A 16,758-nucleotide genomic window follows, 5' to 3' on the forward strand; every position below is an offset into this window, starting at 1 on the left:
TGAGGAAATGTTATTTCCCCGCTGCGGGAGGATTTAGAACCAGAGGGCATAGTCTTTGGGTGAGGGGTCACTCTGTTAAGACAGAAATGCGGAGGAATTTCCTCTCTCAGAGGAATTATTTTAAAATGTTCATTCATGGGACTTGGTTATCACTAGGTGGTCAGCGTTTGTTGTCAATCCTTAGTTGCCTTTGGCAAAATGGTTGAAACTTTATTGCTGGAACAGCACAGCAGGTCAGGCAGCATCCAGGGAACAGGAGATTCGACGTTTCGGGCACAGGCCCTTCTTCAGGAAAGTTTTTCTCCTGTTCCCTGGATGCTGCCTGACCTGCTGTGCTGTTCCAGCAATAAAGTTTCAACTTTGATCTCCAGCATCTGCAGACCTCACTTTCTCCTTTGGCAAAATGGTGGCTTGAGATGGAAATGTGTTGCTGGAAAAGCGCAGCAGGTCAGGCAGCATCTAGGGAACAGGAGAATCGACGTTTCGGGCATTAGCCCTTCTTCAGGAATTGGTGGCTTCTTGAACTGCTGCAGTCCATGGATCTGTGAAATTCTTTACTCCAGAGGCCTTTAGAGGTTGGACCACTAAGTATATTCAAGGCTGGGATGGACAGATTTGTAATCAACAAGGACATAAAAGGTTGTGAGAAAATGGCAGAAGAGTGGAACTGAGGTGTCAGGTCAGCCATGATCTCACTGAATGGCAGTCAGGTTGAATGGCCTAATTCCTCTCCTACGCCTTATGCTCTGTTGCTGTTTTTTCCCCCTATGTGTTAAAGATCAGAGATTTAGAAGTACTGTTGAAAGATGCTTAGCAAATTGCTGCAGTGTATCTTGTATATGGTGCAATCTGCTGCCACCCTACACAGGTGCCAGCTAAGCAGATTAATTGTCCTGGATGGTGTTGAGTTTTGCTGAATATTCATTCAGGCAGGTAGCCAATATTACATAATTTGTGCCTTGCAATTTGAAGAAAAGTTCTGGGGAGTCAGGAGATGAGTTACTTACCGTATATTATCTAGCCTCTTACCTGCTCTTATAGGCACCATGCTTACGTAGCTGTTCCATAGTGTCATAGAGTCATAGAGATATGCAGCATGGAAAAAGACCCTTCAGTCCAACTCATCCATGCAAAATTAATCTAGTCCCATTTGCCAGCATTTGGCCCATATCACTCCAAACCCTTCCTATTCATATACCCATCCAGATGCCATTTAAATGTTGCAATTGTAGTAGCCTCCACCACTTCCTTTGGCAGCTCACTCAATACACGTACCACCCTCTGCATGAAAACGGTCCCTCTTATATCTTTCTCCTCTCACCTTAAACTTATGCCCTCTAGTTTTGGATTCCCCTACCCCAAGGAAAACACCTAGCATACTTACCCTATCTGTGCCCCTCATAATTTTATAAACCTCGATAAACCTCTGATGCCCCAGGGAAAGTAGCCCCAGTCTATAGCTCAAACCTTCCAACCCTGGCAATATCTTTTCTGAATCCTTTCAAGTTTCACAACATTCTTCCTATAGGAGGGAGACCAAAATTGCACACAATATTCCAAAAGTGTCCTGTCCAGTTGTAAAATGACCTCCCAACTCCTATACTCAATGCACTGAGCAATAAAGGAAAGCATATCAAACACCTTCTTCATTATCCTATCTACCTGCATCTCCACTTTCAAGGAACTATGAATCTGCACTCCTAGGTCTCTTTGTTCAGCAATACTCCCCAAGACCTTACCATTAAGTGTATAAGTCCTGATTTGCCTTTCCAAAATGCATCACGTCACATTTATCTACATTAAACCCCATTTGCTTCTCCTCAGCCTATTGGGCCATCTGATCAAGATCCCATTGTAATCTGAGGTAACCTTCTTTGCTGTCTGCTACACCTCCAATTTTAGTGTCATCTGCAAACTTACTAACCATACCTCCTATGTTCACATCCAAATCATTTATATAAATAAAAAAAAAAGCAGTGGACCCAGCACAAATTATTGTGGCACACTGCTGGTCACTGGCCTTCAGTCTAAAAAGCAACCCTCCCCTACCACCACCACCATTCAGTTAAGCTTCTGATAATAATGATCTCTAGAATGTTGCTATTTTGTTAATACAATTGAATTTTAAGAGAGATATTTAGACTTTTGCTTGTCAGAGATGGTCATTATCTGACACTTTGGTGCTGTATAAATTATTACCACTTATTATCCAAAGCTGGAATAAAGCCTGTCTAGTTCATGTTGCATGTGGGCACTGGCTGCTTCAGTATCTGAAGAATTGCAAATGGAATTGAACACTGAAAACATCTCTATTTCTAACCAGCTGATAGCCAAAAAGTCATTGGGTGTGGCAGGTTAAGAAGTTGAGCCTGAGACAATGCCCTGAGGAACTCCTGCAATTGTGTCTTGGGGATGGGCTGATTGGCCTCCAAAAACCTCAAGGTCTTCTTTTTGTATTGGTTTTCCCCCTGATTTGAAACTTTATTGCTGGAACAGCACAGCAGGTCAGGCAGCATCCAGGGAACAGGAGATGGGCTGATTGGCCTCCAAAAACCTCAAGGTCTTCTTTTTGTATTGGTTTTCCCCCTGATTCCCATCTACCTGACTTTTGCTTGGGCTTTTTGGTGCCACATTTTGTTAAATGCTTCCTTAATGACAAGGGCAGTCATTCTCACTTCAACTCTGGAGATTATCTCTCTCGTACATGTTTGGCCCTCAGCTGTAATAAGAAGAGGGCTCATGGAAGAACACAAATTGACCATTCATGGGCAGTTTGTGAGAGAGTAAGCCAATTACACAGTCTATAACTGTGCGAATGACTAAGAAGACACTGATGAGCCATTTATAATTGGTTGTGCCTTTTGCAGAAAGCATGTACATGGGCAACTTTCTACTTGGTTGAGTAGATGCCAATGTTGGAACTGTCCTGGAACAACTAGGTTGGGGGCACAGCTAACTCTGGATAAATAGACTTCAGCATCAAGCTAGGATATTATCTGGGTCCATTGACTTTACTGTATCAAGTGCCTTTGGCTGTTCCTTGATATCATGTGGAGAGAACCAAATTGGCTGAAGGCTTGAATTTCTGATGATGGGCATGTTGGGTGGAGGCTGAGCTGAATTATTCACTCAGCACTTGTGGCAGAAACTAGTTGCCGAGGCTTCAGCCTTCTCTTTTCTATTCAATACCGGGCTCCATCATCAATGAGAGTGGAAATATTCATTAAATCTCATCTTCCCATTAGATGTTTAAATTATTACTGTATCATTACTTATGACCCGATGTTGTAGATAGCAGAATTTAGATCTGGTCCAATGCTTGGAGAAACCACATAGCTCTGTCCACCAAATTTTGATTCCATTGTTTACTATGCAGTTAATTCTGTACTGTACCTTCTTCAGATTAGTATTTCATTTTGAGAACACTCTATACTGCTCCTGCCGTGCACTCCTGCATTCCCAAGGTAAATTACCTTACCAGATTAAGGGATCTGATGGGCATTAAGACTACAGATTGTGGCTGAAGACAGTTCCGCTGCTGCTGACATGATCTTTTTAAAATCTCTGCCATTTAGCAGGGTGGCAGTTCGAGACAACACAAGTCAATCTGTACTCAATCTGAAGACAGTACTTCATCACTCCGAGAAATGTGTGATGGTCATTCCAATCATTGCTGCTGTAATGAGATTTAAATTCATGTCTTTGGATCGTTCATCCAGTTCTCTGGAGTAGCCCAGTAATATAACAATTGCTATATTATTTTTGATATTTGTGCATAGCAAGCACCCACAAACAATAATGTGATAACTAACTAATAGGTTATTGAGGGATGAATATCACTCATAACATGCAGACCTCCCCTATTCTTCTTCAAATAGTGTCATGATATCTTATAAGTCCACCGATGAGGGCAGATAGGGTCTCGGTTTAACATCTAATCCAAAAAGTGCTAAATAAAGTGTTGTCTCAGTACTGGACAAGCTTTGGGTTATGTGCCCTAATATCTCTCATGTGACTTGATGACAGGTTTTATTCAACAATGCATCTGTGAAACAACTCGAGAGGCTTTATTAAATTATGGGTGGCCATCTAAATCAAAGTTGTTGTTGTAAGAATTTCAGAATTCCTTCTCAGACTTTTGTCATGCCCTCTGCCACTGCTTCTACTCCTTGTTGAGTTCGGATTCCCCTGATAATGATGACTTTCCACATACCTAGCTTGAGCTGCTGGCTATTTGTGTGAAGCCATACAACTCATGTGAATCCTCTATTTGACTGGTGAGACTAGCCTGAGCTGAGCCTGGTCTCACAGCTATGTTACTTCCACTAGGAATCACTTCTTGCACTAGCTGAGGTTATCATAAAGGACCTGCTCTCACACCTCACCACTTGTCTGAGATGTGGTGACCCTCAGGTTAAACTCGCCACCAGTCGTCTCTCTTTCTCTCTCTCTGTCTCTTCAATGAGAGAGCAATCTGTTGGCCCTGTAGGGATATGGTGACTCTACTTTTGCTAGGGATCAGGAATGAATGAGTCAGAAATAAGAAATCTGGTTGATATATCTTCTCTTAATAAACGGGATGCTGAACTCAACACTTCTGTCAACATTAAATCATTCAATGAACAAAAAAAAAGTTCAAGAAAATGATAGTTTATATGTTGTGAGTAAAATGTAATCATTCAAAATCAAAACAGGAGGCCAGGGACCCATTTCAGCCCTTTGAGAAAGCTCTCCTTAATTTACCCTAACCATCTTTGCCTACCATCCCCCTTCCCTCATTTATGTTTGGGATGAGCAGTTAACCTAATTCCAACTGTTACCCAAAATCCAGTCTCCTTGCCGGGAGAGCAGTGCGTTTAATTCCAGATCACAAAACAGTGCAAGAGGTGGAGGGGAGGGAGAAGGGGGTGAAGCGCGTTTCGACAGGGCTCTGGTAGCGTGTGTTTTGTATTGTCCGGCTGCCCGTAGCCCGGGAGGTGGAATCCCGAATGTAGCAAATGTGTTGCGGAGGCAGGGGGGCGCAGGCGCAGTGCAGACACATCCGCTCCGTTAGTGCTAGCGGGGGCAGGCTGCTGGGGATTGCGTGTATCCAAGGGGCAACGGGAGGACGGGATAAGACCCTGCTTCAGGACCCCCACCCATTCACTCAGCGGTTCTGCTGATAATCTGTAAGTCTGTCCTGTCCTTCCTCTTTTAGCTTTCAATTCAGCTTAATGAGAGGGAACAATTGTTATTTTGTATATGTATTGTTTTGTTTAATATTTAGAAACCATGTTTCAAAAGGTATTCCTTCTTTTTGAGATCTCGATTTATTTTGCCTCGACTACTGTAACTACATTTCTTTCTCCCCCAGAGTAGTGTCGAACCTCCTTCGTTAATCTCCTGCATGTGGGAAGTAAACTGGGGTTAATGGCAGAGAGAAGATGTACCAGGTATTTCAGGCCATAGGGCCTGAGCCTTCCCTGCTTAGTATTTAGTACAGGTGGCCAGAGATTTTGGTACATTAAGGGGGATAAAAACTGCCCCCATGTCAGGTGGGACCATAGGTGGTTTAAAATAATTATTAAAAGAATTGGTGTGAGGGAAGCGGAAAGGAGAATTTGATTTCTGTGGGAGGAATGAGTTGTTAGGATCTGGTATATGCTCCCAAAGTCAGAGGAGGGAAGCAGATCTGTGAGGGACTTCAGAACAGATTAGTTGAGATCCTTGAGGTGCCAGCACTGACACAGTGGATCAGATGGCTTCCTGTTGCAATTTTAAATTCTATAAAAGGGGAGTACATTTTAAAAAAAATCAATCACAGTTTGCTATATTTGGTCAACCTGTTCAGATATGTTGTGACACATGTCTGACACAGTTGGGACTTGAACCTAGGCCCATGGCCCATTACCATAGTGTCTCAATAATCCTTTGTAAGGTTTTTTAAAATGATCAATCTGTTCAGGGATTTAATGATACTCCTTTGGAGAAGGTGGGACTTGAAACTGGTCTTCTGTCTCAGAGGTAGGGATCCTACAAGAGCCTCTCATTCATGAGGTATAGAATCTCTGACAAATACAATATTTAATGTCCACCCTAATGGCCTAAAGTGGTGGTGAGCTGCAAGATTTAGGTGCACCCACAATGTTGTTGGGGAGGCAATTCCAGGATTTTGACCTAGCCACAGTGAAAGTTTTTCTGGTGCCTATTTGTTGCTGGATGGTCTGTCCAATTTTGTTTATCTTTGACTTTTTAATAACATTTCAGAGGGCAGTTAAAAGTCAACTACAATGTGGGTTTGAAGCTACAGGCCAAACAGGGTGAGGATGGCAGACCTCCCTCCCTGAAGAGCGAGTGAACTAAATTGGTTTTTATGACAATCTGATGTTTTATGATCACTATTATTAAGCTTAGATTTTTATTCCAGATTTATTAGTTAATTTAAATTTCTGAAATTGCTATGTTGGTGTGTGTATATATATCTCTCTCTCTCTAGAACATCAGGATGAAAATGTTGAACAGGAAAAGACCAGTTTGTCCATGTGGCCTTTTCTTTTGTGTGATGAATTCTTATTTGTCAGGTCAGATAAGTCCTCACATCTTTGGTGCCGTGTTCTTATTTGAAGATGTCAAAAAAATCAATTCAGAAAGTGTAAGTTTCAGAGCGTCCATTTATTCGAAGTCATTTCAGTCTTGTTCTCATTCATTCACTTGGGTGGGACCATTATTCCTCAGTTCATTTTGATCTTTGGTGTCTCCTTCAATATCTCCCTCAGTGCTCCCTCCATATTGCATTGAGCATGTCAGCCTGGACTGCACAGTCAAGACTATGGAGGGGGGTTTGAATCCACAATTCACCATTACTTCAATGTGTCCTGTTGACATAGTGTCATCTCACTGCTTGATCTTGAGGATGTTGAAGGCATCTTAATAGAGCCCCAATCCTATCCTCATCAGTATCCACATACAGAGGAACCTCGTCTACCTGGAAAATGTGGGTGGGGAGTATTTCATTTGTATTTGCATACAGATTGCTGAACGTTGATCAGAACTGTGGCACATGGCTCATCTACTGCCCTTGCTGGCCCACCCCTTCCAAACATTAACCAGCTCACAATATGCTAATATACTCTTGTACTCCACTTGTTTGCTCTTTTTGAGGTCAGTAAACTGATTAGAAAATGAACTGGGGACTTTTCAAATTATTGTGATGACGGTGTTTTTCTTAAAAATGGACGAGAGGTGGGTATTTGCACAAATGTCCTCATTTCATCTTTTAAAAAGTTTTGTAGCCAATTAATTACTTTTGAAGTGCAGTCCGTGTTGTGATGTAGGAAATGCAGCAGTCAATTTGCAAATGCAAAATCACTCAAACAGGCTTGTATAATGACCAGATCAACTGTTTCGGTGTTGTTGATGTGTAAATATTGGCCAAAAAACTCGCCTACTCTTCTCTGCTAATGCCATGGGATCTTTTGTATCCACTTGTGAGGAGAGACTGCCCTGGTTTAATCTCTCATCTGAAAGAGTGCACAGCAGTGTTCCCTTAATATTGCTTTGGGCATGTCAGCCTGGCTTGTGCAGTCAAGGCTGTGGATTCAAGCCCCACTCCATAATCTTCTAAGTCATTGATACCAATAGAATCATGGCCGATACTACTGTTTTGGGTCAGCTAGTTTGAGTGAAAATGCTGAGGCAACGAAGCAGAGTGGATTTTTTTTCTGAGAGTGGGGCTAAGTTGTGTTATTTAGGGTAGTCTCCAGGGACTGTGCCATCCCTGATCTGTGAGTCAAGTGCTAATGCTAACATTACATGTCTTGAGAAGCATACTAAAACTCCAATTTGATTAAGTTTTATTTATTTAACGATTTCTAATTTTCTGTTTCAGTGAGGGCACTTGAAGATCAGTAAAGTGTGTCAGTGCAAAGTAGCCTCACCGAAGAAATCACCTTCCTATATAATTGAGGTAAGGGTTGCCTTTGAAAAAATTGTGTCCAAATCCAAAAGGATGTGATTTTAGATAACATACAGTGGACCCTGCATTACTCTGATATTATGGGGTGAATACTTTGAAAGGAAAACATTGCAGTACCGTGCCGAAGCAGCAGGGAGTGAGACTAATTATTCAGATTTTTTAGAGGATTGCACAGGCTTGATGGTCTCATTGGACTCTGTGTGCAGTTGTTGAGTACTATATAGAGCGTTGCTCACCTTATTTAAGGAGCAATGTAAATGTGTTGGAAGTAGTTCAGAGAAGGTTTATTTTTTATTTATTCACTTGTGTGGCATGGCTGTTGCTGGCTGGGCCAGCACATATTGCCGGTCTCCACTTGCCCTCGAGAAGGTGATGGTGAGCTGCCTTCTTGATCCACTGCAGGCCATGTGATATAGGTAGACCCATAATGCTCTCGGGGAAGGAAGTCAAGGACGGAGAAGGAATGGAGATATATTTCCCAGTCTGGGTAGTGAGTGGCTTGGAGAGGATCTTTCAGGTGGTGGTGTTCCCATGTATCTGCTGGCCTTGTCCTTCTAGATGGAAGTGATTGAGAGTTTTGGAATGTGCTAAGGATTTTGGTGATCTTTGCAGTTTTTCTTATAGCTCGTACTCATTGCAGCTACTAATTATTGGTAGTGGAGGGAATCATAGAATCCCTCCAGTGTGGAAACAGGCCATTCAGCCCATCGAGTTGACACTGACCCTCTGAAGACCATTCCACCCAGACCACCCCCCACCAACCCTATCTCCATAGCCCTGTATATCCTATGGATAATCCACTTAACCACATCTTTGGACTGTGGAAGGAAACGAACCCCACACAGACACGGGGTGAATGTGCAAGCTCCACATAGACAGTCATCTGGGGTGGAATGAACCCAGGTCCCTCATGCTGTGAGGCCGTCGTGCTAACCAGTGAGCCAACGTGCCCCCCCAAATGGATGCGTCTGGCTGTGGTGCCAGTCAAGTAGGCTACTTTGTCCTGGATGGTGTCAAGCGTCTTGAGTGTTGTTGGAGCTGCACCCACCCAGGCAAGTGGGGCATATTCCATCACACTCCTGATTGTGCCTTTTAGATGGTGGACAAGCTTTGGGAGTTAGGTGAGATACCTGCAGCAGTATTCCTAGCGTCTGACCTGTTCTTGTAACCATTCTGTTTGTGGTGAGTCCTCTAGAGTTTCTGGTCAATGGTCACCCCAAGATGTTGGTAATGAGGTATTCTGTGATGGTAATATGATTGAATTCAAGGGCTGGTGGTTAGAATGTCTGGCATGTGTGGTCAAATGTTACTTGCCACTGTCAAACCAACCCTGGATGTTGTACAGATCTTGTTGCATTTGAATATGGACTGTGTCAGTATCTGATGTGTTGTGAATGGTGCTGAACATTGTGTAATCCTCAGCGAAAACCCCACTTCTGACCTTATGATGGAGGGAAGGTTACTGATGAAGCAGTTGAAGATGGTTGGGCCTAGGACACTATCCTGAGGAACTCCTGCAGAGATGTCCTGGTGCTGAGCTGACTAACCTCGAACAATTAAAACCATCTTTCAATGTGCCAAGTATGACTTCAACCAGTGGATATTTTCTGCTGTGATACCCATTGATTCCAGCTTTATTAGGGCTTCTTGATGTTACACTCAATCAAATGTGTCCATGGTGTCAAGAGCTGTCACTCTCCCCTCACGCAATTGAACCAAGGCTGTAATGAGGTCAGAGCTGAGTGACTCTGGCAGAACCCAAACTGGGCGTCACTGAGCAGGCTATTGCTGAGCAGATGCTATTTGTTACCACTGTTGTTGACATATTCCATCACTTTACTGATAATGAAGAGTGGACTGATGGGGCGGTAATTAGCTAGGTTGGATTTGCCCTTTTTTTTTGTGTACAGGACATACTGGAGGAGAAAGTGAGGGCTGCAGACGTTGGAGATCAGAGCTGAAAATGTGTTGCTGGAAAAGCGCAGCAGGTCAGGCAGCATCCAAGGAACAGGAGAATCGACGTTTCGGGCATAAGCCCTTCTTTGATTTTCAATACTGTCGGGTAGATGAGAGTGTTGTCATTGTACTGGAAGAGCTTGGCCAGGGGAGCGGCAAGTTCTTGACCACAAGTCTTCATTATTAATGATGGAATGTTGCCAGGGCCTTTGCAATATCCAGTGTCTCAGACTGTTTCTTGATGTCATGCGGAATGAATTAAATTGGCTGAAGACTGATATCTGTAATGCTAGGGACCATTGATGGAGGCCGAGATGGATTATCTCGGTACTTCTGGCTGAAGATCGCTGCAAATGCTGAGTCTTATCTTTTGCCCTGAAATGCTGGACTCTTCCATCATTGAGGATTTGGATATTTGTGGAGCCGCCTCCTCCAGTGAGTTATTTAATTGTCCACCGCTATTTACGACTGAATGTGGCAAGTCTGTAGAGCTTAGCTTTGATTTGTTGGTTGTGGGATTACCTAGCTTTGTCTATCACTTGCTGCTTGTGCTGTTTGATATGCAAGTAGTCCTGTTTGGTAGCTTCAATAGGTTGACCTCATCTTCAGGTCTGCCTGGTGCTACTCCTGGCATGCCTTCCTGCACTTTTCATTGAACCTTGCTTGATGTTAGTGGTTTAATGGTGGATATGCTGAGCCATGAGGTTACAGATTGTGCTAGAATACAATTCTGCTGTTGATATTCTAAAGCGTATCATGGATGCCCACTCTTGAGATCTGTTTGAAGTCTGTCCCATTTAGCACAATGATAGTGCCACAGCACATGATGGAGGGTATTCTCAATGTGAAGGCTGGACTTTGCCTCCACAAGGACTGTGCGGTGGTCACTCTTACTGATACTGTCATGGATAGATTGCCTTCGGAGGAGAGGTTGGACAAGCTAGGCTTGCATCCTTGAGCTTAAAACAATGACTGCAGATGCTGGAAACCAGATTCTGGATTAGAGTGGTGCTAGAAAAGCACAGCAGTTTTCTTGCTCCTCGGGTGCTGCCTAAACTGCTGTGCTTTTCCAACACCAATCTAATCCAGAACCTTGCATCCTTGAGGTTAGACGGGTACGAGATGAATTGATGAAAACAAATAAAATCCTGAAGGGTCTTATCAGCATGCCTGTGCAAAAGATGTTTCTGCTTCTGTGAGAACTCAGCTTTAGGTGTCACCATTTAAAAATCAGGCATTGGCCATTTAAAATCAAGGTGAGGCAAATATTTTCTTTTGAGTATTGTGACTCTTTCTCAAAAGGGGCATAGAATACAAGAGTAAGCAAGTGATTGTAGAACTTGTAAATGACACTTGTTACACCCGGTGTGGAATATTGTGCACAGTTAGGGGCGCCACACTGCAGGAAAGATGTGAATGTATTGGCGAGAGTGCAGAGGCGATTTATAGAATGGTTCCAGGAATGAGGAACTTCAGTGATGAGGATAGATTGAAGAAATTGGGACTGTTGTTCCTGGAGAGAAGAAGGCTGAGACAAAATCTGATTGAGGTGTTCAAAATCATGAGCTACTGGTCAGAATACATAGGGGGAAACTGTACTCTTGTAAAAGAAAGGGCTTGGATTTAAGTTGACGTGCAAACAATGCAAGGATAATGTGAGAAAAAAACCGTTAGGGTATGGAATGCACTGCCTGGAAATGTGGTGGAGCCAGGTTCAATTGAGGCATTCAAGAGGGTCTGGCATGATTATTTGGATAGAAATGGTACCCAGAGATACAGGGGGGAAAAGGCAGAAGATTGGCACTAAGTACTAGAACCAGTGTAGGCATGATGCGTCAAATGACCACCTTCTCCATTGTTTCCACCACCTTTCCACAGAATTTCAGAGTTCTTAAATCTTTTTAAGACAGTGGTAATGGGTGCTTTTGTTATAAAGAAATGGATGAAAGTTTATTGGGATAGGTAGGAACCTGGGGTAATCAGGTCAGCTGTGATCTTACTTAATGGCCGAGCAGTCTCCAGTGGGGCTGCTACTCCTAATTTGTTCTACAATCCTGTGAGAATATCCAGCAGCATCCAGGGGAGCTCAAGAGAAAGATAGTTGGCCAAGGTTGTTGCTGCACATTTCAGCGATACTGGGCAAAATGAGCAGAGACAAAAATAGAAATTGCTGGAAAAGCTCAGCAAGTCTGGCAGCATCTGTGGAGAGAAATCAGAGTTAACATTTCGGGTCAAGTGACCCTTTGTCAGATTGTCTCTGATTTTCAGCATCTGCAGTTCTTTGGGTTTTTACTTAAATTGAGCAGAAAGTTGTGTACCGCTGAGCCATTACAGAACTGACACTGCCCCTTAATGGTGTGCAGTTAACTTCTGCACTAACTTTCTCAAGAGGTCATTATGCATATGTATGCCTTGATGGTGATTTTTCTCCTGCCTTTTGAGATAGGAGCATCTCAGTCTCATCTTCCCACTCATCCCAGACTTATAGCAGGGGCAACCAGGTAGGGAGCAAGAGTGGGATTCTTCATTTGTTTCTTTTCCACCTCCCTTCTACTTCCTCCCCCTTTCCCCTAACTCATGATACTGAGGTTAAAGTGCATCTGAGCCACCAACTGCTGAGATCAACTAACCTGGCATAGAACATGGATTAAGCTCATCAGCTGCCTATGATACGTAGCCGGTGCTGGGTTGTTTTATTGTTAAATCTCTAAAACAACAATGTGTGCTGCTTCTTTTCACAGAAATCTGAGATTGAATCTATGTTGTCAGATGAACTAGAATCCAAGCCTGAGGTGAGTTGCAACAACTCTCTTAACTTATTGATTCAGGTTTGCAGTTTAAATTTCTTAGATTGTTTGGTGAAAGCCTCTTAGCATTATCAACTTCAGGGTGGCCTAAGAGCTTTGTTTTATGTATTTGAAGTGTTTTTGAAAATTGTTGAAGTATAGGAAAAGTGGCAGCTGATTTGTGAACAGCAAAAGACAATATTGTGTATTTGTTTAGGAGATTTTTGGTGGCTGGGTCAGTATTTATTGTCCATCCAGAATTACCTGTGAGAATTTAGTGGTGAACTGTCACCTTTAAACCTTTTGCATGCAGCCTGTTATAGGTATATCCACTGTGCAATCACTGAGTAAAGTTTTAGATCTGTGGACTGACAAGTGTCCAGGCCATGTTGAACTTCATCCTAGGATCTTAGTAGCAAATTGGTTAGTAAAATAGTTGATGCATTGGGTTTAAGTTCCCAAAACTCCCTTTATGTGTCTAAGATCCTGTTAGATTGGAATTTGGTGAAAGTAACTCTTTTAATCAAAAGGAAGCCAGAAAGCAGAAAATCAGAGACTAATGGTTGACATTATCATGGAATACAGGGAGAACTAGCCATTTGGATACAGAACTAGCTCAAAGGTAGAAGACAGAGGGTGGTGGTAGAGGGTTGCTTTTCAGACTGGAGGCCTGTGATCAGTGGTGTGCCACAAGGATCAGTGCTTTGTCCACTGCTTTTCGTCATTTATATAAATGATATGGATGTGATGAAGGAAGGCGTAGTTAGTAAATTTGCAGGTGACACCAAAATTGGAGAGTTAGTGGACAGCGAAGAAGGCTACCTCAGATTATAACGGGATCTTGATCACGTGGGTCAATGGGCTGAGGAGAGGCAGATGGAGTTTAATTTAGATAAATGCGAGGTGATGCAGTTTGGGAAAGCAAGTCAGAGCAGGACTTATACACTTATTCGTAAGGTCCTAAGGAGTGATGCTGAACAAAGACACCTTGGAGTGCAGGTTCATAGCTCCTTGAAAGTAGAATCACAGGTACATAGGTTAGTGAAGAAGGCATTTGGTATGTTTTCCTTTATGGTCACAGCATTGAGTACAGGAGTTGGGAGGTCATGTTGCAGCTGCACAGGACACTGGTTAGACCACTGTTGGAATATTGCGTGCAATTCTGGTCTCCTTCCTATCGGAAGGATGTTGTGAAACTTGAAAAAGTTCAGAAAAGATTCACAAGGATGTTGCCAGGTTTGGAGGATTTGAGCAATAGGGAGAGGCTGAACATGCTAAGGCTGTTTTCCCTGGTGTGTTGGAGGCTGAGGGGTGACCTTATATAAGTTTATAAAATCATGAGGGGCATGGATAGGATAAATAGACAAGGCCTTTTCCCTGTGGTTGGGGAGTCCAGAACGAGAGGGCATAGGTTTAGGGTGAGACGGGAAAGATATAAAACGGGCCTAAGGGACAACGTTTTCACACAGAAGGTGATGCATGTATGGAATGCGTTGCTGAGGAAGTGGTGGAGGCTGGTATAATTACAGCATTTAAAAGGCATCTGGATGGGTATATGAATAGGAAGGGTTTAGAGGGGCATGGGCCAGGTGCTGGCAAATGGGACTAGATTAAGTTAGGATATCTGGCTGGCATGGACGTGTTGGACCGAAGGGTCTGTTTCCATGCTGTATATGTCTTAACTGCCCTCAGGGTATTTAGGGATTGGCAATAAATGTTGGCCTAACCTGCAATACACTCACAATGAATTAATTTTAGAAAAAGTTACCTTAATACCTCTCATAAGGAAAATGGAAGAGGTTATTAATAAAGGGGTTATTAATAAAGAGTTAAAGCAGGGCACATGGATAAGTTAAGGTAATCAGAAGCAACGTAATTTTTGTGAAAAGCTCTCTGTTGGTGTGCTTTTGGAAAGTAATATGCACTGTGGATAAAGGGGAACTGGCGGAAGTACTGTACATAATTTCCAGAAGGCATTTGATAAGGTTTCTCATCAAAGGTTATTATTAAAAATATAATTTTACCATCTCGGGAGTAACGCATTGAGATGGATAAAACTTTTAGCTGGCTAGCATGAAGCAGAGAATAGGCATGGAGGGATCTTTTTCAGGTTGTCAGGGTATATTGACTGGTCTGCGAGAGGGATTTGTGCTGTGACTGCAACTGTTTACAATTCATGTCAATGATCTGGGTGACAAAATGGAAACTATTGTTGCTAAGTTTGCTGATGACACAAAGATTGGAAAGAAATTAGGTTGTGAAGTGAGTACGAGAAGATAGATTGATTAAATGAGTGGGGGCAAAGATGTGGCAACTGGGGGAAGATTCAAATTGTCTATTTTGGCAGGAAGGATAAAACAACATTATGTAAAAGGCAAGAATTCTTTTTTGTTTACTCATGCGATGTGGCTGTCATTGGCTGGCCAGCATTTATGGCCTGTCTCTAGTTGCCTTTGACTCTGTAATGGTGAGTTTTTTTTTGAACTGCTGCAGTCCATGTAATGTAAGTAGATTATATACTTCTGAGATCTCGAGGGATCCATGTGTCTTTAGGCGTAGATCACTGAAGGCTAATATAAAGTAATTTTGAAAGCTAATAGAATGTTATCATTTATTGCAAGGGGAATTGAATACAAAAGTATGGAGGATATGCTTCAGTTATTTAAGGCATTAGTGGGACTGCATCTGGAGGACTGAGTGCTGTATTAGTCATCATATTTAAGGAAGGAAACAAATGCTTTGGAGGCAGTTAAGAGAATGAATTCATAAAATGGACTTGTAGTGTAATGAGGACAGGTTAGGTTTATATCTGTTGGAGAGTAAGAAGTGACTTAATTCAAATATATATATTTCTGAATGGTCTTGACAGGGTAGATGGGAAAAGGATATGGGAGAATGTAGAACTCGGGATCATTGTTTTGAATGTCAATCCCAGATTCTGGTTCGTGAGTCTTTGGAACTCTTGATGGAACCAGCAATTAGTTGAAACGTTATTGAATATGCATATTGGAAGGTAGATTTGAATTACAATTAGATCTGTCTTGATCATATTGAATTATGGAGCAGGCTTAAGGGGCTGAATGGCCTAATCTTGTGCGTAGTTCATGTGTTTTTATGTTAGACAGGGCGTTCCAGGATTTTGACCAAAGTGACTGTGATGGAACAGCGATACATTTCTCAATGGGGATGATGAGTGGTTCGGAGTTGTTGATGTTCTCAAGTGTTGTCTGCCCTTATCCTTCCAGCTGGCAGTGGTTGTGGGTTTGAGAGGGGTTGTCTAAAGAATCTTGGTGAGTTTGTACAGCTTGAGTTATATGGCATGGAAACAGACCCACACCCCAACCGTGTTCCCAAACTAAACTAGTCCCATCATCTGCATTTGGCCAATACCTCTCCAACCTTATAAAATAATAAAAGCAAATTACTGCGGATGCTGGAGTCTGAAACCAAAAAAGAAAATGCTGGCAAATCTCAGCAGTTCTGAGATTCAAAGCTTTGACAAAGGGTCAGTTAGACTCGAAACGTCAGCTCTTTTCTCTCCTTACAGATGCTGCCAGACCTGCTGAGATTTTCCAGCATCTTCTTTGGTTTCACCTCTCCAACCTTTCCTATTCATGAACTTATTCAAATGTCTTTTAAATGTTGTATCTGTACCTACATCCACTACTTCCTCTGGCTCAGTGGTTAGCACTGCAGCCTCATAGTGCCAGGGACACGGGTTCGATTCCAGCCTCTGGCGTCTATGCCTGTGACCAGTGGAGTGCCACAAGGATTGATACTGGGTCTTCTACTTTTTATCATTTACATAAATGATTTGGATGTGAGCATAAGAGGTACAGATAGTAAGTTTGCAGATGACACCAAAATTGGTGGTGTAGTGGACAGCAGGATCAGATTACAACAGGATCTTGACCAGATGGACCAATGGGCTGAGAAGTGGCAGGTGGAGTTTAATTCAGATAATGCGAGGTGCTGCATTTTGGGAAAGCAAATCTGAGCAGGACTTATACACTTAATGGTAAGGTCCTAGGGAGTGTTGCTAAACAAAGAGACCTTGGAGTG

General features: G+C 42.6%; 1 protein-coding gene across 4 annotated transcripts in view; it reads left to right on the top strand.

The window, feature by feature from the left end:
• The first annotated feature begins 4,998 nt into the window (after positions 1-4,998).
• LOC122553381 (zinc finger protein 410-like) overlaps positions 4,999-16,758 on the top strand; it is a 43,065-nt gene continuing 31,305 nt past the window's right edge. Inside the window, exons 1-3 of one of the 4 annotated variants that reach the window (XM_043697071.1) lie at positions 4,999-5,168; positions 7,868-7,945; positions 12,652-12,702. In XM_043697071.1, the coding sequence (XP_043553006.1) occupies positions 12,670-12,702 (33 nt within the window). In that variant the 5' untranslated portion in view covers positions 4,999-5,168; positions 7,868-7,945; positions 12,652-12,669. The remainder of the gene's footprint in view (positions 5,169-7,867; positions 7,946-12,651; positions 12,703-16,758) is intronic. The other 3 variants (XM_043697072.1, XM_043697069.1, XM_043697070.1) reach the window with 3 other exon arrangements.

The sequence above is a fragment of the Chiloscyllium plagiosum genome, chromosome 10 (genome assembly GCF_004010195.1).
Source record: "Chiloscyllium plagiosum isolate BGI_BamShark_2017 chromosome 10, ASM401019v2, whole genome shotgun sequence".
NCBI lineage: Eukaryota > Metazoa > Chordata > Chondrichthyes > Orectolobiformes > Hemiscylliidae > Chiloscyllium > Chiloscyllium plagiosum.